General features: G+C 36.3%; 1 protein-coding gene across 2 annotated transcripts in view; it reads right to left on the bottom strand.

The window, feature by feature from the left end:
- The window catches only part of MECOM (MDS1 and EVI1 complex locus), a 77,712-nt gene that overhangs the window by 11,802 nt on the left and 40,811 nt on the right, over positions 1-25,099 (bottom strand). The window contains exons 7-11 of one of the 2 annotated variants that reach the window (XM_015821288.1): positions 19,004-20,366; positions 18,683-18,769; positions 15,217-15,304; positions 11,299-11,325; positions 2,331-2,497 (exon numbers count right to left, since the gene is read on the bottom strand). In XM_015821288.1, the coding sequence (XP_015676774.1) occupies positions 2,331-2,497; positions 11,299-11,325; positions 15,217-15,304; positions 18,683-18,769; positions 19,004-20,366 (1,732 nt within the window). The remainder of the gene's footprint in view (positions 1-2,330; positions 2,498-11,298; positions 11,326-15,216; positions 15,305-18,682; positions 18,770-19,003; positions 20,367-25,099) is intronic. The other variant, XM_015821287.1, reaches the window with a different exon arrangement.

Genomic DNA, 25,099 nt, shown 5'->3' with positions numbered 1-25,099 from the left:
CATGTAACGCCGCTGCTGCGCGAGCTGCACTGGCTGCCTGTGGCCTTCCGAGTGCGCTTCAAGGTGTTGATTATCACCTTTAAAGCGCGCCATGGCATCGGACCTGGTTACCTCCGAGACCGCCTTCTGCCACAGATTACCCCCCACCGGCCGATACGCTCCCACAGAGAGGGCCTCCTCAGGGTGCCGCCAACCAGACGGTGCCGGTTGGCGACCCCCAGGGGGAGAGCCTTCTCTGTCGGAGCGCCCACCCTCTGGAACGAGCTGCCCCCAGAGATCCGGGTGATTCCGGATCTCCCCTCCTTCCGCCGCGCCCTCAAGACTTGGCTGTTTCAGCAGGCAGGACTGGCCTAGGGGTAATTTTAAATTGGTTTTAATTGAATTTTAGTAGTGCGGCCGATTCGAATATTTATTTTTAACTTATCTTAGATTTGTATTTTGTATAATTGTTTTAACTGGCTGTAAGCCGCCCTGAGTCCTCCGGGAGAAGGGCGGGGTATAAATGAAATAAATCCTAAATAAATCCTAAATCCTTAATATGCAAGATCTCTGAGAATTTTTTCCTGATTTCCTGAAACTTTTTTTCTAGATTTCCATTAAGAATCATACAGAAGGAAACAAAATAACAACCTACTTCCTTTTCCATAACATTTTTCATACCAGAGAGGAAGCGTATACTGTATATATTTGCAGATAAGCTGAGAATTATAGTTAACAAAATACACTCCCACAAACTGAGTTTGACTTATCCAAAAATTAGTTTATCCACTGTTCCCTTAAAGCAGGGTGTCAAACTGCCGGCCCGCGGGCCAGACACCTCACGAGGAAACTGTGCCCACCCCATTGCTGGCAATGGGGAAAACGTTCCGATACGTCGCGTGACATCACGTGACGTCACGAGTTTGACATGTCTGCCTTAAAGTATCCATATATTCCATACATACTCAAAGATAAACTTATCTGGGGAGAGATCAGCATTTGGCAAAGGTTGACCAGTGCAGGATAAATAAAATGCAAAATTAGGATACAACAGTGAATTCATGGACATTGCAGATGGATTTGTATAAATCTGTCAAGTATGAGAATGGCAATCATATTTCTGATAACTTAAATGACTTCACTGTCTTTATACTTATTTTAATGGAATCAGAAATGTAATGTCCTTTTCACCGCTACCACAGCAGTGACCTTAATCCAGTTGCCAACTCTTTAATTATATTTCATTTATGAATACATGATTCTCATCAAAAATGTTTTCTGTTAACTTCGCTTTCATTATTCCATACAAACTAAGAACCATAATGTTGAATAGGCCAAATTCAGTGCTGGATGAGACACTCTGGGTGAGATGAGAAGCCATATACATTTAAGAAACAAACAAACAAACAAACACACAAACACATTTCATGGGGCCAAATTATAAAAGTAAATCATTTCAGACATGTAAAATCTTTCTCTCTCTCTGCAACAGTGGCACATCTCTGAAAAAAGTATATATGTAACATTCATTGTTCTTTTTTTGAAAAATGGTATATTTAATGGTTATATACAGATGTTTCCATCTATTAAAAAAATATCCAAACTCTTAAAATTGTTCCAGACAGGGTGAGTGGAAACTTGGTAACTTGTCAAGAGCATTACTGGATTATTTATTCCTTAAATTCTGACCAATTTTGAAATTAAAATTTGCACTATAATGAGCTGTGAAACTCATGAAATTTAGAGGTCAGGAAAAAGACTCCTTTTTAAGTTAGCAAATAGTTTTCCACTTAGAGCCTAGGAGACTGCAGATATCTGTGTGCTTGATCCAACTCTGAGACAAAACTTCCATTGATTTCTTTAAGAAGATGTATGTGGATTTGAGCTAAAGATTTGCAGTGACAACTTTGTTTTTTTCTCACATCTCCTAATCATTCACAGATCTTATGAACTTTTCCTTCTTGCATTATCAAAGGGGAAAAAAAACCAAGAGGAAAACAGTCTTGCAATTCATGATCAGGAAAAAAAAATATGATGAGGGAAAAGATCACACATTAATATAAAGGTGACGAGGAAATTTTGGAACCCGCTTAGGTATGAAATGTTTTGGCCTCATTTATCAAGCTCACGGTAATGTAGGACAAAATTCCTCCTATAATTGCAAACAAACACAAAATCAAGCCCTGCGCCCATATTCTTGCTGAAGAAAGAACCCTTTTAAAATGCCAGCGACCCACCCTCATCCCTATGAATCATCTAGTTTTAAGTAATTTCTGAAGTAGACTGCTGCTTGCAAGGGAAAGGGGACATTAGGGGAGAAAATGTTGGGGGAATTAGGAAGTAGAGATTACCTGCAGGTGTAACGTTCCTTCCCCTTGCGCAGAAGATTCTCAGGCAAGGTATTGGGAGGGGCTCTGAAGTTGAACATGGAAGGAACAGACTGAATGAGGTCACCTGCATCTGGTTTCAGGCTGCTGAAGCTTTCCAGCTTTTCGGCCATGTTTTCTATGGCGGACATCTGTAAAATGGAGAATATATGGTGAGTCCAAATTCTTAGACATGCAACATAATACAGGAAAGTTAAAGATTACAGGTAGTCCTCCACTTACAAGCACTTGTTTAGTGACTGAAGTTAAAACATCTCTGAAAAAATGTGACTGGTCCTCACACTTAAGACCTTCATGGCATCCCCATGGTCACATGATGAAAATTTAGGCAGTGGGCAATTGGTATGTATTTTCAGCAGATGAAGCATTGCAAGGCCATAAAGTCATTTTTTACCTCCCAGCTGGCTTCTGACGAGCAAGTCAATGGGAGGAATCTGGATTTACTTAATGACTACATGATTCACTTTACCAAGCCGTGGTGGTGCAGTGGTTAGAATGCAGTATTGCAGGCTAATTCTGCCGACTGCCGGCAGTTCAATTCTGACAAGCTCAAGGTTGACTCAGCCTTCCATCCTTCCAAGGTCAATAAAATGAGGACCCAGATTCCTGGGGACAATAGGCTAATTCTGTAAACCACTTAGAGAGGGCTGTAAAGCACAGTGAAGCGGTCTGTAAGTCTAAGTGCTATTGGTATTAACAACCGAAGTGATTTATTTAATAATTGTGGCAAAAAAGGTAATAAAATCAGGTGCGATTAACAAGAGTTAACAAGAATCTGGCTTAGAAATGTGAATTCTGGTCACAATTATGGTTATAAGTCGAGGACTACCCGTACTCCAGAGGCTTCATTTTTTTTTTTTAGAACAGCATATCATATTACTTAGATCTGTTGAAAATTAGCCACTGGATTTTCTTGCCAGAAGAAAGTTAAGATTTCTATTTCAATGACAACAAGTAATCTTGTATTTCTTTCATGCATGTTTCTTTACTCTGATACTGATACAGGGAATACCAGATCTGATACAACTAAATGGATCAGAATAAGTTTCATTAAATGAAATGAATAAGTTTCATTAAATGCAGGGCAACTTACTTCTTAGTAAACCTCCCTAAAAAGAAAACTGCAGAGGAGAACCCAGACTGACCAATAAGAAAGAAGAAGGAAATATCAAGTGCTACCAGATGTGATCATCCCTAATGGAATGTTAAAAGGCACAATTATGCCCCACAGCATAATGTGGTGAAAAAAAAACCTCACACTGCTGGAAACAATTCTACATAAAGTAGCATTCCATTAAGTTAGGAATTAATGCATGTCATGATTCAACTTCACAATTCGTGTTAAATAGCCATAACATTTTCTTATGTGTTTTTTTTAATCGCTGCTGTTCACCAAAACATTATTCATCTGCAATGAAGCTGTAAAATCACACCCTTTACTCTAAAGGATTGTTAAATTGGCCTCAGAGAAGGCTACATTCACAAAACTATGGGTGGCAATGAGAAAATAAAAATGGTTGCTTGCAAGTCTGATTTGCTTTTCTCTTATGCTGCATTCACAATGTTAACTTAACATTGACAGAAAGTTATATGGAAAACGGGTTGCCTGGCTTATAGGTTCAAAATAAGATACAGTACAAAGCAATTAGGATAATTTGGATGGTGCTGCTCTTTTTTCTCCAAAATAAACACTGGGTTGCTTTGTTGGATGGTTATTCATATTTCCTAGCACTAATGTTTTCCCCCCCCTCTTTTGCTTGTAGCCTATCTTCTCATTTCATGCTCAGATTTCCAACACCGAGTACAAATTGCAATGTACAGGGTACCACTGCCAATTTACCAAATGTCTTTCATCAAACATCATGCAAAAGGAAAAAAAATTCTCAGAGGAAAGTCAAGATACATTTACTTGTCAGGAGACAAATGGGAAAGGAGAGGGAAGCAGTGAGGGCTCAAAGCTCTGGGGTTTGATTCATAATCACTCAGCTGCTAAAACATTCTCCAAAGATGGAAGTGGACAGGGCATTTGTCAAAATGAAGGGTTTTGACGGGTACTGATCGTAGGGCCAAGATATCTAACAATGATGGTAGATTGGGATAGGTGGTAATGCCATCTTAATAGAGCATGCTCAATATTGGCCCACAGAGTTTTGCATCCTCATTGCATTTTTTTCACTCATTCCTATTTTTCTCTCCAGAATCAATTGTAGTTACATTTCTCACTGCATTTAAACCCTTCTAATTTTTAGTGAGATAATAATTTTGTCTTGATGGTAACTTCAGGAGCTGCAGAAGGGTAAATGCTTTTGGCTAATTAGTGATGGCACTTGGAATAGGAAACCGTCCTGTTGGAAGAGGACATGCAACTAGAAGGATGAGAGATAAATAATGATATATATTTGAATCAGCTTCTGTACAATTTCTTATACAACTAGTCCTTGACTTAACAGCTATTTGTTTAGCAACCATTCAAAGTTACAATGACACTGAAAAAAGTTACTTAGGACCAATCTTCGCAATTATGAATGTTGCAGCATCCCCTGATCAAAATTTAGATGCTTAGCAACCAGCATGTATTAATGATGGTTAAACCATCAGGGGATTATATAATAGCCATTTGTGCCCTTTCCTGTCTGCTTCCAAGCAAAACCAATGGGGAAAGCCAAATTAACTTAATGACCATGTGTTTCACTTAACAACGTTTCTACGAAATCACTTGCTTAGCAAAAGAAATTCTGATATCAATTAAGGTTATAAGTGGAGGACTACCAGCTTAGGCTTAGGCCTAGACAGATGTTTTTCTTCCTACAGTTTCCAGTAACAATAGGCTAACTCGTTTTCTTCCTGCAATGATTTAATCAACCGATTTTATAGTGGTTTTATGAATTTATAAGACTTCATTCTGATCTATCCAATGGCGTACATTTTTTAACACAAATTAATTTAAATTTAATTATTTGTACAGTTAGCGTGTCCCATGGGTCAACAGAAAGTTAACTTTCAGTGACTGCTCTGATCCCAACATCCCTTACTCTGCTTCTGATAGAAATTATATAGCCATTCCTAACTCTCCCAATTTCTGTTTATTTATGAATTTCAATCTAATATGTTGTATTATTTGAGATTCACAAACCAATGCATGTCAAAAATAAAAAAATATGCAACTCAAAGCAGAATAGCCAGCTAAGTTAAATATATATAATATCTAACAAACAACACAGCCACTTATAGCAACCATCCTACAGCAGTCCAGCATAAAAGATGCTATGGAAAATGGTGGCCTCCATCGTGGTGGAAGATAAAACAGGAATTGCTGCATTACAGAAGAGAGAACTATCTGTGGTGTTAGTAGTACAATGGAGAAAGCCAATGTACTCTTCCAAGTTCTCGTCTTTTACTTCAATAGAAAGAATACGAAATAGAGGTTCTCTATAGAGGGCAGGGAGAGATACCTATGGTAAGTAACATTCTTTAAGGATCATATAAAGTTTAAATATATGGTTTAACTATATTTAACTGAAGTGTCTGATATGAGTCTGCAAGCAACAGAAAAAGAAATAATGGCAGTGAAAAAGGAAAGTAAGATAGAGGCACACAATTTTAGGCTATCTGTTCAACAACACAGTTTATATGGGAACTGGTAGTGTGAGATTTCATCAACATGAATAAAACAAATTGGGTTTCTACCTTTGAAACATAGTAGTGGATATTTCCTCACATCAGGATGCCAGGGTAAGGAGTGTAGTATATTTAGTATTCATTAAGAAAATAAAAGCTAATATGGGCTTCTATTTTTAGTAGAATCCCCATATTCTTCATAATTTCCAACTCCTTTAAGTAGCTCAGTGAGAATGACTTATTTTACTTTTGAATCAATCCACCTTGGAATAAAGCTAAAAATGGATAAAAGGACTGAAAGAAATATCGAAAGACGCTAAGGTGGAGCTGGATCACTAATCCAGTGGCGTCCATTTTATCAATATCAATTGATTCCAGGCAAGGATTTTCCCATCTCTATCTATAGAGTTGAACTTGATTGTTTGTATGTTGTTTCTCTCCCTTCCCTGCCCAACTGAGAGAGCCTTTGTACAAATTTGTATTCTCTTGTGTTATTGCTGAGAATCACTAGAGCAGGATGAAAGCTATTTGGGCAGCCTTTCTTTAATCTCCTCTAGACTTCGTAGAGTAGCTCTTTGCCTCACTTGAGGCCAAAGGTCATAGTTTCCCCATTGGAACAGATGTTCCCAGACAAAGAAAATCAAAGGAAGGCTACTGAGGCAGAACTCAAGTACAGAGGGCATATCAGCAATTGAAGGGGAAGGAAACCTTACAAGATTGTCATCACTATAACAATGACAGCTCACAAAAACTCAGAACTGTTCAGAATGGGAATATCTCTATCCTTAGTTTCTAAAAACAGAAGTGCACACATCTGAGCACTCCTGAAGAGATATTTCTTTTGACCAGGATTTCTGCTAGGTGTTTATCTAGCATTTATTCACTGGTTAACGTACTTTATCTTCATTATTTCATCTAAGTACCAATTTAATAGAGTCTGTCAGTTATCAATGTTCCACATAACTGATGGCAGTAATGGCTTCCCTATGTTTAAAGTGTACATGGTTAAGTCTTGAATTTGAATCAGATCAAAAATGTTGCTTCAGTGAGGAAAAAAATAATAGGGCACTTCATTTTGAATGAGCTTAGGCCATTGGAGCAGAGAATAGTATAAACAGAATCTTTGTTATGGTCGCTGACTAGAATTCTAGAAATAAACAACTAAATAAAGAGTTTTTATTTCAAATAAAATAAGGCAACATAAAATTGTAGGTTGGTTACTGGTTGATCAGAACATGTCAAGTTTCACAGAAAGTGTAATAAAATCTAGCCACTTCAAGAAAGCAAGACGTTTACTAATCTGATAAAAGTAACCGTATATGAAATAAATCAGAATTGATTGGATACTTCATCAGATAGACTAGAGGTCCCCAACCTTTTGGGCACCAGGGACCGGTTCTGTGGAGAGATGTTTTTCTGCGGACTGGAGAGTGCATGGTTTTGTGTGCTGCCTGCACCCTGTAGATGGGGCTTTGCTTGTTTGTGCAGACAGGTTGCTGGCATGCTGCGGCCCGATACTGGTCCATGGACCAAAGGTTGGGGACCCCAGAGATAGACAGTAACAAAGCAAGTTCCCAGTTCCTTGTAGCAGGTACAGAATTACAGGATATGAATGATTGATTCAACAGAACTTTTTCCAAAAGGCCGCCATCTTGACTTGTAAGAATTTGTTTTACATTTGCAATCAAGAATAGCTGATAGGGGGACATTTAAATGTGCTAATGTTTGGCCTAGGTATAGATATTTAAATATGCTGCCAGTCCTTGGAAGCTAGATGTAATTTTTAGCTGGGCAGGACTGGTGTGCCCTTCAGTCAATGAATCCTAATCTGCAGGAAATAGTAATCATGTAAGAATATATTTTATTTGATATTTATTTATTATATAGCACATTAAATTATAGATCAGACTTCTAGTATTTGCAATAGAAACAACAACACACATTGGAAGCTCCGTTCCCCATTTTGGGGGCTCCCAGAGGCCCCTAAGTAGCGATACAGAAATCTGGTGGCAAACCTGCAATTTTCAGGTTTTGTTTTCAAAATGGCATTTTTAGATTTACAAAACAGAATTCCAAAGCTCCCTCTGTTCCAAGAAATCAAACATATAACACCTGCAAATTTCAGCTCTGTTCTCTCCAGTCCTTATCGCTGAGGCAATAAAATAAAATAAATAAAATAAAATAAAATAAAATAAAATAAAATAAAATAAAATAAAATAAAATAAAATAAAATAAAATAAAATAAAATAATAAAATAAAATAAAATAAAATAAAATAAAATAAAATAAAATAAAATAAAATAAAATAAAATATAAAATAAAATAAAATAAAATAAAATAAAATAAAATAAATAAAAACAAGAGCTCAAAATTAGTGGAAAGCTGTGCATCCCATAAGATAAGAGATAAGAAAAATATACACCTTTGAAAATAGTGGCACAATTCAAGATATGTTGTGTAGTGTGTGTGTGTGCGTGTGTGTGTGTGTGTGTGAATAATTTCATATTATGGAAAGATTATTGTCCATCCACTGATTAATGACAGCTCTTTAGGAATTTTGGCAAGAATTCTTTCCTGTTCAATTCTTTGTTCTCTTGTTCTTGGATTGTGAATTTATATATTTAGAAAATGTGCAATTGGAACTTTTTAGTTTGGAAAAGTGCCTAACAGAGATGTATAAATCTTTGGACACTGCGGTGACATTTCAGGTTTTGGATATTCTCTGTACCACCTTTGAAACATTTTCCAAAGGCCATGCAGAAAAAAACAGAAAAAGAAAGAAAACTGCTTTTTCTCACTTTTAAAGTAGCATTTAAAAAAAAAAACAAATTATCCAATAATACATCTCTGTGGATCAACAGCAACCCTGGTACTTTGACAAAACTGTGAAAGTTATGTACATCAATAGATTTATAGACTGAGAAGTTGGAACAAACATCCCTATTTAGTAATAATCTACCTACAATTATCAGGACATGGGTACAAACTGCAAGCTGCATTGTTGCATTTCTACCAAATAATAATCTAAATTAATCTTTATTGTCAAAATAAACCCCAAAAGAGTCCTAAACCTTTGTGGACTTTAAACTGAGATAGTTTTAAGAAGCAGGAAATATATAAGAAATAATTTAGAGTTACAGAGCAAAGAGGACATATCTCATATATATCTCCGACATGAGTAATTGCAATAGAGGAACCAAAATATCAAGAAACAATATTCAGCCCCACAATATGCTTCTGAATTATAGGAAACTCAGAGCAAATAATGTCATTTTGTCTAGCATTTTATCTTATGAATGATATATTATGGGGAAAAGGTGGCAGGAAAGATTTTAATTTCTCCCCTGCCATATTATGAAACTATCTCTGCTCCTAATCTGTATTTAGTGATTTTTTTTAAAAAAAAAGTATATATTATGCAACGTTAATAATTTTGATTAACCAAATAAAGAGTTGATTGTATCTGCACCCAAATGTTTAGAAAAGGAAGTGGTTTGCATTTCTATTTCCCTTTTAATCCCTAAGAGACCATAAATAACTGGGTGACGCAAATCTATATGGACTCTCATTCACTCCCACTACTGAGAGCTCAAAAAAGCAGACATTACTGTAATTAAGGGTAGGGAATTGTTTGTATTCATTTGGCTCTCAGAAATCAGGTTGGATACTATCAACCTTGGACATTCATATTAGAATTTATTTAAAAGGCATAGAAAAAACCCTGATGGACATCAAGGGCAAATAGCCTGTGAAACACAAAAATAATTTTACATTGTTTTGTAAGCTATGGTTCCCATTACACGATCCTAAGATTTTATTTATACTAAGGCATGCTTGCATCACAAAAATGTTGAACTTCATAATTCATGAGAAAGGAAAACCTCTTCTTTGTCAAAGAAATAAGAATAATTATACGAGTATATGCAAATAGGAGCTGATGCAAGAGATTCAATTGGGATTTTGTTTATATTTTATTTTAAATTTCAAACCTGTAAATGCAGAGAAGATCTGATTGCCAGGTAAGGGGTAAGATGGCTAGCAGTGTTACCATGGTACTTTATAAAATGTTTTCACTGTGTGGACTTGTATTTGAAATGTTTTTTTTCCTGTCAAGGAATATTTGAATGTAGGATTTTCTATCCAAGGTGAGAGCCTCTGATGGTATAATATGGTAGCACATATAACCAAGGAAAGAAGCAATCTAGAACTAAGGAGAAATTTCTTAATGGTGAGAGCAATCAACCAATGCAATAACTTGTCTTCAAAAGCTGTGGGTGCTTCACCAACAGAGACTTTCAAAAAGAGACTGGATGGGGTTGGACTAGAAGACCTCCAAGGTCCCTTTCAACTCTGTTATTCTATATCCTATGTTCTATATATCAAGATATCTGGACAGAGCTGTGACACAGTGTGATTCACAGGAATGTTAAATATTTTAATGCATTTTTTTGTGCATTACTCTGAAAAAAAAATCCAAGACAAAATCCCAATGATTACACATTGGTAGAATACATAATTAATCCCACCAGATAATAGACAGACAAATACTCCATTCCAGTAGTATTCCAGATGTATTTTCTTATATTATCAAAACTACCAAAACTCTAATTCCTGTAATCTTTCACCAAGCAAATGGGTGAATCATAGGGGAACAATTTTTGAACCAAGGTATCTCAATTGGAGTAACTTATAGAATGTGTCCAAAATCTGGGGCCCAGGCCTCCCAAGGAATTTGAAATTGGCAAATATGAAATTTGGTAAATTTTATAAAACATTTTATGACAAACATTATCATAATCCAAATTGTCATAAAACATTTCTTGTGCTGACTCTGAATGTATCCTTACTTTTCCAGTGAAGACAGTACATTAGAAGCTCTGACAATGTTGAAGTCTTTGAGGAATCTAGCAAGAAAGTTTTGCTAGAGGTCATGCAAGGTTGATTGTAATCATCAATGGGAGTTTTATTTTTATTTAATCTTAATACAGAAGAAAATAATATCATGCACAACTAAGGCTGCTGTAAGCAAAGGGCTTTGGATAGTTTTGTAGCTCAACAAATCTATCTGGGGAAAAAAACTATGCAACTTTCATGTGCAGTATTTTGTAGTAAACGTCCTTTTATTAGAACTTACAATTAATAAAAGATTGAGTAATTTGATGAAAATTAAAACAAATCCTTGCTATTATTTAAGAGAGCTAAAATCATTAATGAGGAAACGGATGTATTGCATGGAGCAGATTATTATTGCATTATATCGTCTTATTCAATTTTATTTACAATATTTAAATTGAATAAATAAATAACAAACTTACCCAGGTTCTTTGATCAGGCATTTGGAACTGGGAGCAAAATTGAAACAGAAACAACAGATTATTTCTGCACTTGGATTTGTTATTGCATTAACTGTATAATTCATGTCACAAAATATGACTTTCAGGTGTTAAAATTCTTTGTTTTTGCTACAGGGACAAACATGGCCATCCTTCTAAGTAAAGGTCACTTACAATCTGCAGAGACATTAGCTGTCATGCATCAGCAATAACCATGATGAAGGATTCTCTAAAGCAGATGATATAATTTGGTTCACAAAAGAGAGGATACCGGGATGAAAGAAAAGGGATGTTGCTGAACCTACATTAGGATTTTTAAAGAGGAAGCTATCTCCAAAATGACAACTTTTAAAATCTACTTGTGATTTGAAATCTAAAGCTTGTGCTTTTCTTTTAAACTCTAACCTCTCAGTTCAAATAATTTTCTTTTTTATATAATATTTTAATAAAAGTTTTAGCTGTAACTGTAAAAGATATTACAAATTAAATTAACTGTTTAGTTCTAACAATTGCCTAAAGATATAAACATTGGAGCAATGGGAAGATTGTTTAGCAAAATAATTCACCCTTTATATAAGTATCATGCCCTTGCATATCTGTGAATATGCCTTATTAAATATATCTTAATATATCTATATATCTATATATATATATCATCATACTATCCAAACACTGAGCCTCCCTCCAGACAAATTGTTTCCTGAAATTAAAAATAAGATGTTATCTGCTCCCACAATGCAGTAATCATTCCAATTAGCTTAGAAGGCACAGGATAAACTCTGTGTACTAATAGTTTTGTCTTTCCTTGCTACTCTGAATACCACAGCAAATGAAATGCTACATGAAGCCAATGCTTCTTAATTGTAGGGATGGCTCTGATTAAAATAAACACAGGGAGAAAATCTGCCTTTGCGACCAGCAATGCCCTTACTGTACTCATACGAATAAACCTATCAGAAGATAAGACAAACATAAACAATTTGACAATTATTATAAGAATGGATAATGGAATGGTGTATTTTCTTCCATTCTTCCTGTTTGTTCCCATTCCTCCAAATAGTCATCCAATTAGAATGAATTGGATGAATTAGACTCCATTTGTGGTCTCTTTGTTTTTTTTCTTTACTGATAAACAAGCCAACCAATCCACATTTGTATAAAGACTTTTTTTTCTGAAATTGCTTATTGTTCACTTCCATTAACTAATAGGTATCAAATTTTAAATTATAATCTGCAGCAGTTGCATAACTTACACTATGAGCCAACCCCCACCCCAATCCCAATTCAACCCATCAGCTGCTTGTGACAGTTCCCTAACTTTGCAAAATGTTTTATTTGCTTGCTGTGCTTTATTTTGCTGAGTGCTAAACAATGCAAGACTGCTTCATAGAATGTGAGTTGGAAAGAGATAAAGCAGAAGAGCAGATATATAAAAAAGCTCCAAGAGCTTATGCAGAAAAAGAATGCAGGTGAGTGAATACCAAAAACATCAGGAATTAGGGCCAGCAACAAGCCTGAGAACTTCATACTTGTTCTATAAAATATAATAAGTCATTTGCAGAGGAAGTTATTTTATTAGCATTTGATTAGCTTCTCATATTGTGGGGTAACTTTTCCCCAGGACAGTGGGGAATCACAAGTATATTTTATAATGTGGTAAGACAGATTGTGAATACTTTAAAATGAGTTTTTCACAGTCGCTGTCCTGCATAAAATATTTCTAATGGGAAAAGTAAAGGTCCAAAACAATTTGGTTAAGAGAGGAGGTCCCAGGTCAAAACTGTTCAAGGAGACTCTCTCTCTGTCATGACCACAGCTTGATCAAGGAATCAAAATTCGAAATATGTGGTTTTCTGCCACAATATTGGTAAGCTGGGTTTTCTATTCAAGTCACAGAATTCCCCATTAAGGTAACCATTGCTGGGTATTCTGGGAGGTGAAGTTCATATATATTCAGAATGCCCAGACTGGAGAAGGCTGAAACTGAATAATGAACTTATACAGAGGCCCACAAACAGGCAGGAGACTCTCCCTCAAAAAACAAAGAAAAAAAATCAAACATATATAGAAAAATGCCTGAGAATTCTGTGAAGCACCATTGGCAATTATCCTATTTCCTACAACCGTTTAAAGGACATGCTGATTTCCATGAGATCTCCTAATATACTGGAGGTTAAACTCTGATAAATAAATTGTTTATCAACCTAGAAAGAATGACTTAGGTAAAATATAATTGGTGCTACTTCCATACCAATGTCCACATCATATCGCTAGTATCACTGTTTTATTGGTAGAAATGCCTTTAGTTCCCGCCTTTCTTTGATTCATACTAAAAAAAATCCCCATTTATGCTCCAGTCAATAATGTCTAAAGGCTGTGCAGACAATTTGTGAGTGAATCAAGATTATCCATTGAACTACATGATCTAGCATTCTTGTCCAGCAATCTAGCTATTATAACACACTAATTCACACATTTCTCTAGACTGTGATTGGCTGGTTTTGCATAGCACATTAAGCCATAAACCTCCTTTTACAACTGATCCACACTAATGCAAAATCAAATACAATGCATCATGGCTTACCGTGATCTATGAATTCATTCACTGACTTACATTTAATTGTCACACCTAAACATCTATCTTGCTGCATTACCCATTTGTCAAAAATATGATTGAAGAAGCAACAGTTTTATATACAATTTTTTTTTTCAAAGAGTACAAAACAGGTGAGTTACAAAATGGGACAGTGGTTGGTAACTATAGAAATGAAAGAGAAATATCTATAAAGAATCCTTAATTTTATCTATATTATGCTACCTTTCTCAAAGCATTGGTTACTGAATATTTCTAATTCATTTAGTTCAATGTTTATTTCTGTCTTGGTTACCTTAGGCCAGAATTCAAGAAGAAAGTATGATTTTTTCTTTAATCATCTAAGAAATTACTAAGTTTGGATCCAAGCTATTATCTACTTAGAGCAGATAAGTGTGAAAGGAAATGTGAGTATCAAGCTGTACAGCTTTGTATAATATTAAATGGTACAACTAGCCGAATTCTATGGTTGCTAGCAACCTGACCCAATTCGGTCTGATGACCATGGTTCTGATTCTAAATCTTAAAAATCTAATTCTTTTGCTAGGCTGCTATATTAATGCAGTCCAGAAGTAGCCACATCAACTCAATCAGTCAAAAACAGGCAAATTTATGGCAATACAAGATTGTATATGATGCACATGAATTTACAGCTAAAAGCTACATACTGTTTTTTAAAATATGGGGTACAGAAGCAGAATAGCAGATCATGGTTTATGTCCAAACTGATGTATCTGCTTATGACAAAGCTATTTTCCAATTTTTATTCCTTAGAAAGTGCAACAGCATCAAATACAGAAGTGATTAACTATTCCAGAGGCTGAGACTTGATCCAACTCTGCAAAATTTTAGGAGGTGCAAACAGAGCACAGTATAGATTCTGAATTGGCTTTAAAGACTTTGAGAATAAAGGAAGACTATAGTAGCATTCAAAGATTGGCTAATGTCTAATGTGGTTTTGATTTTTTTTTCCTTATAATTTTTTAGGTCCAATAAAATAGATATTTGGGTACAGCCTAAATGACAGAGTATTTTAGAGAGAACAGATGCTATTTAGCCACAGACCGACACCAAGTACATGCAGACAGTTGACAGTTGTCTAAATTATGTTTGTAACCTTCCTGCAAAAACAACATGAAGATTAAAACAATGCTACATAAAGGAGGTTTTTTTTGTCTCAAGTCACTAAAAATTGCCTTTTAGGAAATCTGACCTTGGCTAAAATTCCTGTTGTTCCTGTGCACCTGTGCTTGTGAATCAACATGTTTGTTTACAATCTTAATAAGTATATTTAAAAAAATACTTACTTGTGGATGAAATAAAAACCCTGGAGATGGTCTCAAATACTTTTCCTTTAAAGCTTCAAGTGGATCAGTTAACTTTCTTTTCTCTACTCTGCAAACATTAAAATGAGAATGATCTTGTCATGATTCAATCAAGATGGATAAATATTGGATGATCGAGCAGGTTTTTTTTAGTGCCACAGATGAAAGATAAAGAGGAATAATTTTAATAAACACAAGTTTATTGCAGGTAGACCATAACTGAGTCCAAAACTGTTGTTAAGCAAGACAGTTGTTAAATGAGTTTTTCCCCATTTTATGACCTTTTTGCCACAGTTGTTAAGTGAATCACTGCAGCTAAGTGAATCATGAGATCTTTAAACAAATCCAGCTTCCCCCATTGACTTTGCTTACTGGAAGCCAGCTGGGAAGTTTACAAACAGTGATCACATGATCTGGGGACAGTGCAACTGTCATAAATACATGCCTGTTGCCAGGTGTCCAAATTTTGATCAGGTGACCATGGGAATACTGCAATGGTCACACTATGAAACCAGTCATAAGTCTCTCTTTTTTTTAATGCTTTTGTAACTTTGAACAGTCACTAAATGGATGGTTGTAAGTCAAGGACTACCTGTATAATAAATGGATAGTGAGCATCCTGTAAACCAGCCTCTCCACACATGTGTGAAGGGCACCAGGTTAGAAAAAGCTGCTTTAATTTGCACTATACTTGTGTGACTTTAAAACTGTGACATTAAAATATATACATATATTCTTTAACCTTGATTCGTATTAAATTTCTACCGTTAATATGATAGTTTAATATGATTTTGACTCGTCCTATGGAAAATAAACTTTATTGGAAGTATTGACTTTGGTTTCTTTTTGATCCAACTAGGGAAGAAAAAAAGAAGAAGAAGAAGAAGATCATCATCATCATCATCCCCAATTCTCAAATACTCAGAGTATTCTGAATATTTCACACTCAATTAAATAAACATTCAGCTACCAGTCATATTGTTTCCCTCTAAACAAAATGATTAATTCACCACACAGTTCTTCCAAGCTTTGCTAATCATTTACAGAATAAGAAAAACATTAATGTTGCCAGATTTTGATTACAGTTAAATGATTAAACAATAAACACCACTCTACAGTGCTATGTGATGGAAATAAAGAGATTTGTGGAAGAAACATAACTAATTTCACTGGCATGCTATTTAGAAATTAGGTCTGAATTACCCAAGTAAATATCTGAAGATTTGAAAACAACAAGCTGAGAGCAATGTACCCTTGTTTATAATTTCAGGTTAAAGTGAGATAGATAGATAGATAGATAGATAGACAGACAGACAGACAGACAGACAGACAGACAGACAGACAGACAGACAGACAGACAGACAGACAGACAGACAGACAGACAGACAGATAGATGTGGATGGGGAAGGGAAGGGAAGGGAAGGGAAAGAAAGGAAAAGAAAAAAAATGATTTCTAAGACCAAGAAATTGTCTCAGAGAGTGTTGCTGCATGAGTCACTAAACTGGAAGTTTACTCTTGACTGAAAACAAACTGTTTTTGAAAGATTCAACTGGTAAGCTATTGGGAAGATTGGTAACTCTGCTTAATATGAGTAACTGGGTAATCCATCCCAGAGAAATGATACATTTGCCTTCTATAGAGAACCATGATTGGAGAGAAATTAAACCATTCCAACAAATCATGCAGTGGGCAACTTTTTCTGATTTTTAAAGATATCATTAAAAGTTAATATCATTGCACTAGGGCAGGGATAGGCAACCTTGGCTCTTTTATGACTCGTGGACTTCAATTCCCAGAATTCCTGAGCCAGCTTGGCTGGCTCAGGAATTCTGGGAGTTGAAGTCCACGAGTCATAAAAGAGCCAAGGTTGCCTACCCCTGCACTAGGATCTCCCTGAAGACCTTTCAAGCTACAGTAGTGGCCAAAATTGTGGAAACCTTTTGGGAAAAGTGTATTTTTGAGGTTTGATGGCTAATAACACCACTTTTTGGGGGGAGTAGTACCATACAATTATATATCAATGGAAAGATAATTTAATCAAGAATGTAATGCAACAAAGTTTGTTCAATTATCTTTACTGTATTCTATGAAAGGTTATAGCCAAAAAACCAGAAAAAGGAAGCACAACTTGCTTAGGTTGATATCAGGTAGCTTTCCTTCATCTGATTGTAGCCAATGAGCATGAGTGTTTAGAGAGCCAATCAGGTGTCATCTTGTTTTGGCAATGAGCCAATTAGATCACAGTAGGATTCAGTTATTGATGTCATGTATTGAAGCTGAGAGGTCCTGTAAACAGTCGATAGTTCAACCAACCCAAAAAAACACAAGAAAGTAAATAACTCGAACATTTTGCATTATTTTAATTTCATTACCACGTTTCTCAACTAACCAACGGGTATTTTGCTACATTTTATCATAATAATTCACTTGTTCCGATGTCAATATTTCTTTAATCTTCTTTTTAACCACCTTTGAATTGGTTTGGTGGCATTTCTACTGTACGCTTTTCCCAAAAGGTTTCCACAATTTTGGCCACTACTGTATAATTCTTTGCATTAAAAATCAGCTTCTTCATCTTTGGGTTATGAAGGACAAAATTCATTTTGTTGTATGAGAAAAAGCATGAAAAAATAGAAACATTTACATTCTACATTGGTAACCCAGAGAAATTCTGAACTGTGATATCAATTGAATCTTTCTGCATGGGCTTGGGAAATTTTTCCCACCTGCTATGCTTCTTATGTTTACGGAGAGTAACTCCCAGAATTGTTAACCATTGGGGGGAGAGAGAATTCTGACAGTTGTAGTTCCAAATCATCTAGACCAGGGGTGTCAAACTGCCAGCCTGAGGGCCGGATGTGTCATGCCGAAACTGTGCCCACCCCATTGCCGGCAATGGAAAAAAAGTTGCGATACATCATGACATGTCACGTGACGTTGCGGGTTTGACACCCCTGATCTAGACAAATGTTGGAGATGGATGGATTGATGGATGGATGGGTGGATGGATAGGAGGGAGGGAGGGACAGGGAGCAAGACAGAGAAAGAGAGAGAGAGAGAGAGAGAAGCAGATGATGTGGCTAAATCCTAAACAGTTGAGTAAATGAAAAGTTCAAAATTTAGAAAAAAGTGACCCGCAAGGTCTATGCATATTTTTGAGATACAGTCAGCACTACATAAATTGATCCAATTTATAAGTAAAATCCCTTTGTTAATAATTTTAAAAGGAAATCAGAGGAAAATCCATATGTAAACACTGTTTAGGAGATTCTGCATTCCCTTATATATTCTTGGAGTTCAACCTGATTTTAGCACAATAAACAATATTGCTATGAAATTTCATTAGAATTGTCATGCAGGTTCTTCTGACATCAGCTGTATATTCTGCATAGCAGATGGGGATAAATACTTTCCAATAACTACAAACAAATAAAGACAGAGTTTTACCCTTGGGTTCCACGTTGGGTTGCTATGGTACAATGTGTTTTGAGTTCTTGGGTGAAACGCCTTTGATTGCAGTGAAGGTTGACATTTCTAGTTTGCAAACAAAAGCAGAATTTGACTGCCAATTTTTAAATACATTCTTTTTCTGAAAATTATTTTCTTTTTAAAAAAAACATTAACTTGTGCTAAGGTAAGAAATATCTAAGATTCATTTCATATAGCAACTATTTCCACAATTTTACAATAATAAATGACTTGAGGACCCCAAGCCATTTTTGACAATGTGAGACACCAAAAGCCAAACAATCCTTGCAAGTGGATTACCTGTAAATGGGATCCATAAAGAAAGGTGTGGGTCTTGCATGTTGTAAGGAAATATCAGAGGATTTCCTTGATTCGAGATCCTGATCTCCCTTCTTTCCCCCAAAGATGTGGTTCTTCCGAGGCTCAGTCTGTTTTGTGCCAGTGGCTCGACTTCTGGTGCCCATGCTCAAGTCTAGAGGTTGGTCCTGGCTGGCCACTGATGGAACTGATGTTTTTGAAGTTACAGGAGTAAGTGGTTTCTCCTCCTTACGTTTAGTAGTAAGGTCAAAGGGAGATTCGGAGTTTCCCTTTAAAGTCTTCTTCCCTTCTCCTGGAGATTGAGGTTCCATTTTCAAAGGTAACGATCTCAAGTCTCTATCAGGAAATGGATACATTGACTGAGAGAATGCTGGAAAAAATGGGAGGGGAAACATGGAAGGGTAAGGTAAGGCTCCGACTTTTTTGTCCTGCAGCCCCACAAGTCCTGTCGAACCAAAGTATTTTTCAGCAATAGAAGCAATGGCTTTTATAGAATCATTCACAGCTCCTGACACCGCAGTTTGTTCCTCTAAAGATGGTGAGAAGGTGGAATGATTGCTGTATTCTTTCTTATTATTTACGGAAGCCAAATTCTGCAGAGAGTTTACTTTGTCTTTGAACACTTTACCATTTTCTTTACATTTCTCTTTATCGCTTTCAAGGTCACTTTCGAGATCAGAGCCAGAGGTGGTCTCCAGGTCACTCCCACTGGGGGTACTGACATCATCAAGGTCACTACTCTCTGACTGGTCACTGATCTTTTCATGTGGCCTCTCTTCGGAGGACCTCTCTGGTTGAAGCTCCAGTGGCTTATTTTCACTTAGGTTAGATGGGTGCTTATTTAGTGCCTTCAGAATCTCCTGGGTAGCTGGCAATGTCTGAGGATGTGTCATGAGGGGACTTTGATTTTTGATTGTTTGATCTGTGCTTGGAAGTCCTTTAACGGGAGAACTAGCAGGTATCAAAGGTGGCCTGTGATACAAGCCTGAAGGAAACAGGCCAGGGAAGCTAAAAGAAAATCCAGGAGCTGTTGGAAAGGTAAGACCAGCAGGATGTCTATTGGCGCCAAAATAGTCAGAAAGGCCTGGATTTGCATGAGTCATATTAACCATGGACGTTTTATCCATAGCTGGGGTTCCAGGAAGTGATATGCCTTGGCCAAAAAATCCTCCTGCAGCAAAATGGTTCTTGCCCTCACAAAATCTCCTGTGCTTATTTAAGGAAGACGTAGTGCTGAACATTTGTCCACAGTCTTTGCACTTGATTTGGGTTCTGCAATCAGCATGCATACGCTTATGACGGCAAAGGTTTGAAAACTGAGTATAGGATTTATGGCAGACCTCACCTGTGTGTAAACAACAACAACAACAACATATCTCAGGATTGATGGTAATTTCACCCAGACATTTTTAATCCCATCCCTCTATTTTGCCTGAGCATCTGAAAAAAGTTTTACACTTCCAGAGGTCACTGCAGCTCAGAGGTCACTACACTTACACTTATTCAGAACTATTATGGAATTTATTACCTACATGCAAGGACAACTATTGCAGTATTTTTGGCTGTAATTTTAGAGAGTCCACTAAGCTCAAGGTATGAATAAACATATATAAGATTGTGCTATTAGTAATACCCGATAAATGAATCTAAGAGCAGGCATCCTATCAAAACTAGTTCCAAACTCCAAAAAGAAAGAATATGGTTAGAGTAAATACAGTGAAAAGCAGAATAAAACATCAACTCCAATAAAGAAATCGTTATTCACAGCTTCAATTTGCGGGAAAATCTATACTTACTGTAACCTGCTGCAATTTGCTTATGGCATCTTTTTTGGTATATTATATCATACTGTTTATAGTATGACTAAGCAGCTTGTTAATAATTGGTAAATTCACAAGTACATTGAGCTTTGCATGATCACCTTAGGATATGAAAACATGATATATCGGGATCTTGAACAAGTCATAGTTGCAGAACGAGATTTTATTTTCATCCTTGCTTGCAGGCTGCCTGAATGGCTCTATTAATTGCCCCATTAATCTGCATATGCAATGAATCTGATTTTTACCCATGAAAATAGGCATCAGCCTGTCATCCTATCCCCAGTATATACAATTTTTACCACTGCTTTAGTTATCCAATATAAGCACCATCTTACAAGATCAAGAAATATATATTGTGTAACATTGGAAGATTTCCTGTGCTCAGGTATCAAAAGTATTTTTTTTAAAAAAAACCAGGAAGTATGAATGGTTAGCAACACTGGAACTTGCAGTTGGCTTCAAAATCAGTTTTAAACAATGCGAGCAAAATTTACACAGAATATTGTAACATTGAATTATATTGTTCAGGGTGCTAGTGTTTCCACTTCTCTCCTCTTGGCTTCTGTCCTCTCCCAATACTCTGTTGCTACTCAGCTTGCTCAGTCCCAATTGGACCTGTTCTTCTTTATTTATATTTTATTTTTTCCTGTGTATCCCAAGTCCGGCACTATGCCCTTCTGGTGCATGGATAACAGCAGTGTGACCAAATGCGAACAAGGACAACCTTTCGAAAGGGCCTTTCACTTCATCTAGCATTAAAACAAGTACAATGCAGACCAGTAAAGAATTTTCAGGAATAAAGGAACAGGAACTTTGTCCTGTGCGTTGTCACTCTCCAGAGACTACTGGTGAATAGCAATAGCATTAGCTCTTAGCCTTACATACCACCCCACAGTGCTTTACAGCATTCTCTGGGCAGTTTCCAATCCCAGCATATTTCCCCCAACAATCTTACTGACCTCAGAAGGAGAGAAGGCTGAGTCAACCTTGAGCCCCAACAGGACTGAAGTCCTGGCTGTTTGCAGGCATACTTTGCCCGCAATACTGCATTCTAGACACTGCGCCATTGGGGCTCAAGCTAGAAAGCAAGGGAATTCAGGTTGTAATGTTATGCCTGCTTACACAGGAGTAAGCCTCACGCTACTCAATGAGTGGTACTTCTTAGGATTGTACTGGCAACCCTCTCAGAAGCACAGGGAATCATTTTCCTTTGATATTAAAACCCAACATCTTCCAGCAAAGAAGAACTTGGCAGAGTAAATTTTTAGTAAACTGCCTACATTAAGAGGCTCTTGCCCTTCACACATCAAAGCCATATAACAATGAACATTGTGCATTCCAAGACGCTCTCAACAATTATTTTTGTGGTTTCACTCAGACTGACATAATTTACAATGGCTCTATTTTAAGCCTGTAAAGGAAACTGAATTGAATGTATCTCATCCTGCACTCTTGGTTCCCATGAACTGTAATCACGTCCTCTTACTTCCAGTCACACCGTTGCAGATACTAACCTTCCTGCTCTTATAATGCTTACCCTTGAGAACCTGCCTGCTTGTTGTCTGTCTTAAATGTTTATCCATAGAGCTATCTGTTCCCATCATAACAAGAAAGATATCTATTGTTTGAGAAACTCCCGATTCCACCTGTCTGGCTCAAATGGGCTGCCTTGGCAATTCACATCAGACAACAACTACAGCAACAATTGCAAGTTGGCTGTAGGCCAACAAAAATGTACAATTCAGGAAAAATGCTATTCCGATTTGTCAGCCAGTGTTCCTGTATTATATCTTTCATTCATGAGGAATGCTCTAATTAAAGAGTGCTTTCTTAAATCTTATTTGCACGAAGACTGTGAAATGAGGAGAGATGTTTCTTTTACTCTGAAAAAAAAAATCATGGCAAAAGTTTTGGGATTTGTTTTAAATTAAATTTGTTGGACCAGTGAGTTTACATTGATTGCTTTTGAAACCTAGTGCCCAGTATACTTTACACAAATGGCCTTCCATTAGGAATAGTAAGCTGAACTGTCAATTGGAGATTGCAATTGCTTTTTATGGCACTAATTCAGGCATATAAATAAACACATTTGTCTAAAGGCACTTACACTGCTGAAACTAGATAGATCTCAGTCAGGGTTATTTGTGCAGAGGATTCCTACTATATCCAGAGTTCTTTACTTACTATCTTTCTAATTTAAAGAGCCAAAGCTTATTTACATACAAAAAATCATTAACAGCATGTAAATATGTAATTGCCTTTATACCCAACAATGGGGGATAAGACTAGGACTAACTATAGCAATGTAACTTGTTCCAGTAAATAGTCCTAACAACTTCCACAGGAAGAGAAAATCAATTAGTAACACAAGTATTGCTACATTTATGGCCTTAAAGTCTGTTGCCCAATTAGCAGCCACTGATGTAATAGGAGAAAAAAGGGCCCTTTTAAAGCTTTCATAAGTAATTCCCAATTGCTCCATATAAGCAATGAAGGAAGCTTCTGACAAATAATTTTGTTTTTCTACTAGTGAAAGAAAAAGGATGGGACAATTAGTATGCAACACTACACTGGTTATTTATCATTCATGTTTTTGTCACCTTGCTTTTGAACTACTGCAATGTGCTCTACATGGGGCTGCTCTTGAAGACTATTCAGAAGCTTTAGATGAAATCCAGAATCCAGTAACACAGGGAGTTATGGACATGCCTTGGTAGGCTCATGTAACACTCTGCACTGGTTAGCAGTAGTGCTTACTATCTCCTAAAAGCCCTTCATGGCATTGGGCCTTGTTAGTTGTCTCCATAGTCATATAAAATCTGATATTATTGGAACATCTTAGTCTATCAATTATATAATGCCATCTAAGAATACTCAGAAAGTTGGAGGGGGGTTGGTCGCAATAATTTACTTCTGGAATGAATTCCCCATCCCCAATGGTTCATATGATATGATCCCCACTTGGATATTATTTAGATGAGTCATGAAGACCCGGCTCTTTTTCCAAACCTTTGACTGTAGTGGATATCAGGTCCCTTCTTCATTGTCTGACTTGTGAGTTGATGATTTTTTTTTTCTCCAGCTGTATTTTGCATTATGCAATTGTTTCATTTTAAATTTTGCACATTGTATATCGTCCAGAGTCCTAATGGAATTGAGCAACTTATAAATAAAATAATAACCTTCCTGTTGCCCAACAGTACCTCATGGCTCACAAATGTATGTGGTGTATGTGAGGAAGTTCAGATGACATTTATTCTGTATGTTAAACAACAGCTACATTGGAATGGCTGGGAGAGAGGATGAAAGTAGGCTGAAAAAGCAGCTATATCCGCTCATTCTTACCCTACTTGGGTGCTGCCCCAAAATTCTCCAGAATGCTGGTACAGATTAGAAAATTCTCAGAGCAGAAATCCACATGGTTGGTTGCTTCTTTGTTTACTTTATATTTTAGCCACTTCTTCTCTAACAATTGTCCCAACCCATACTTTACTGCATTTATTGCCTGTCATGAAATGAGACAGCCTGATATACAATTTATTTATATCAATGAAAGCAAAGAGGGTAAGAAAGACCTAAAGTTCATAACAAAGCGCAGAAGTTGGTTTTAGGAAAAAGAGCTTGGGCACCACAAATTGCCAATTTCTATAAAACCATTAAGAATTTCTTAAATGACTCAGACAATATGCCTTAGAAGTTTACAAAGTAATGGCAATTCTTCCTTCTTTATCCTACTCTTGTAACCAAATCCTTAAAAGAAAGACAAAGAAAAAAATATATAAGATAATTTAAATCTAAATTCCCGCAAATCAAAGAAAGTTTTGAAGCTACCTTGTTTCAATTGGGAACTATATAGGATGGAAATGTCTCAAAGATTTGGAAAGAAAATTAGGATAGAATGATAGATGTAATCAATTAGCTCCTTTTTCAGATGAGTGCATAAATTTTAGTACATAAATCCCTACTGCACTTCTATTTTTGCTCTTATAATTTACTTTTTGACATTAATTTTTAATTAATTAATTTTTGACATTAATTAATCCATTAATATCAGTGGGATATTCTGATTTACTTCCTGTTCTGACAAAATCTGGATCCATTTGTGCAAGCATTACTTTATAACTAAAGCCATAAACTAATTCCTATATTCAATCTATAATTTTATATTTTCCCCGAATAAACTTCTCTTTTCTCTCTGCATGGCTTTAGTTTTAATTTCCAACTCAGTTTATTTATCATTAATTTAAAAAAAAAT

Source organism: Protobothrops mucrosquamatus, unplaced genomic scaffold (assembly GCF_001527695.2).
Source record: "Protobothrops mucrosquamatus isolate PMUCROS unplaced genomic scaffold, P.Mucros_1.0 scaffold1296, whole genome shotgun sequence".
Classification (NCBI taxonomy): domain Eukaryota; kingdom Metazoa; phylum Chordata; class Lepidosauria; order Squamata; family Viperidae; genus Protobothrops; species Protobothrops mucrosquamatus.
Note: the sequence above shows the minus strand (reverse complement) of the source record. Positions and strands in the feature narration are given on the sequence as shown.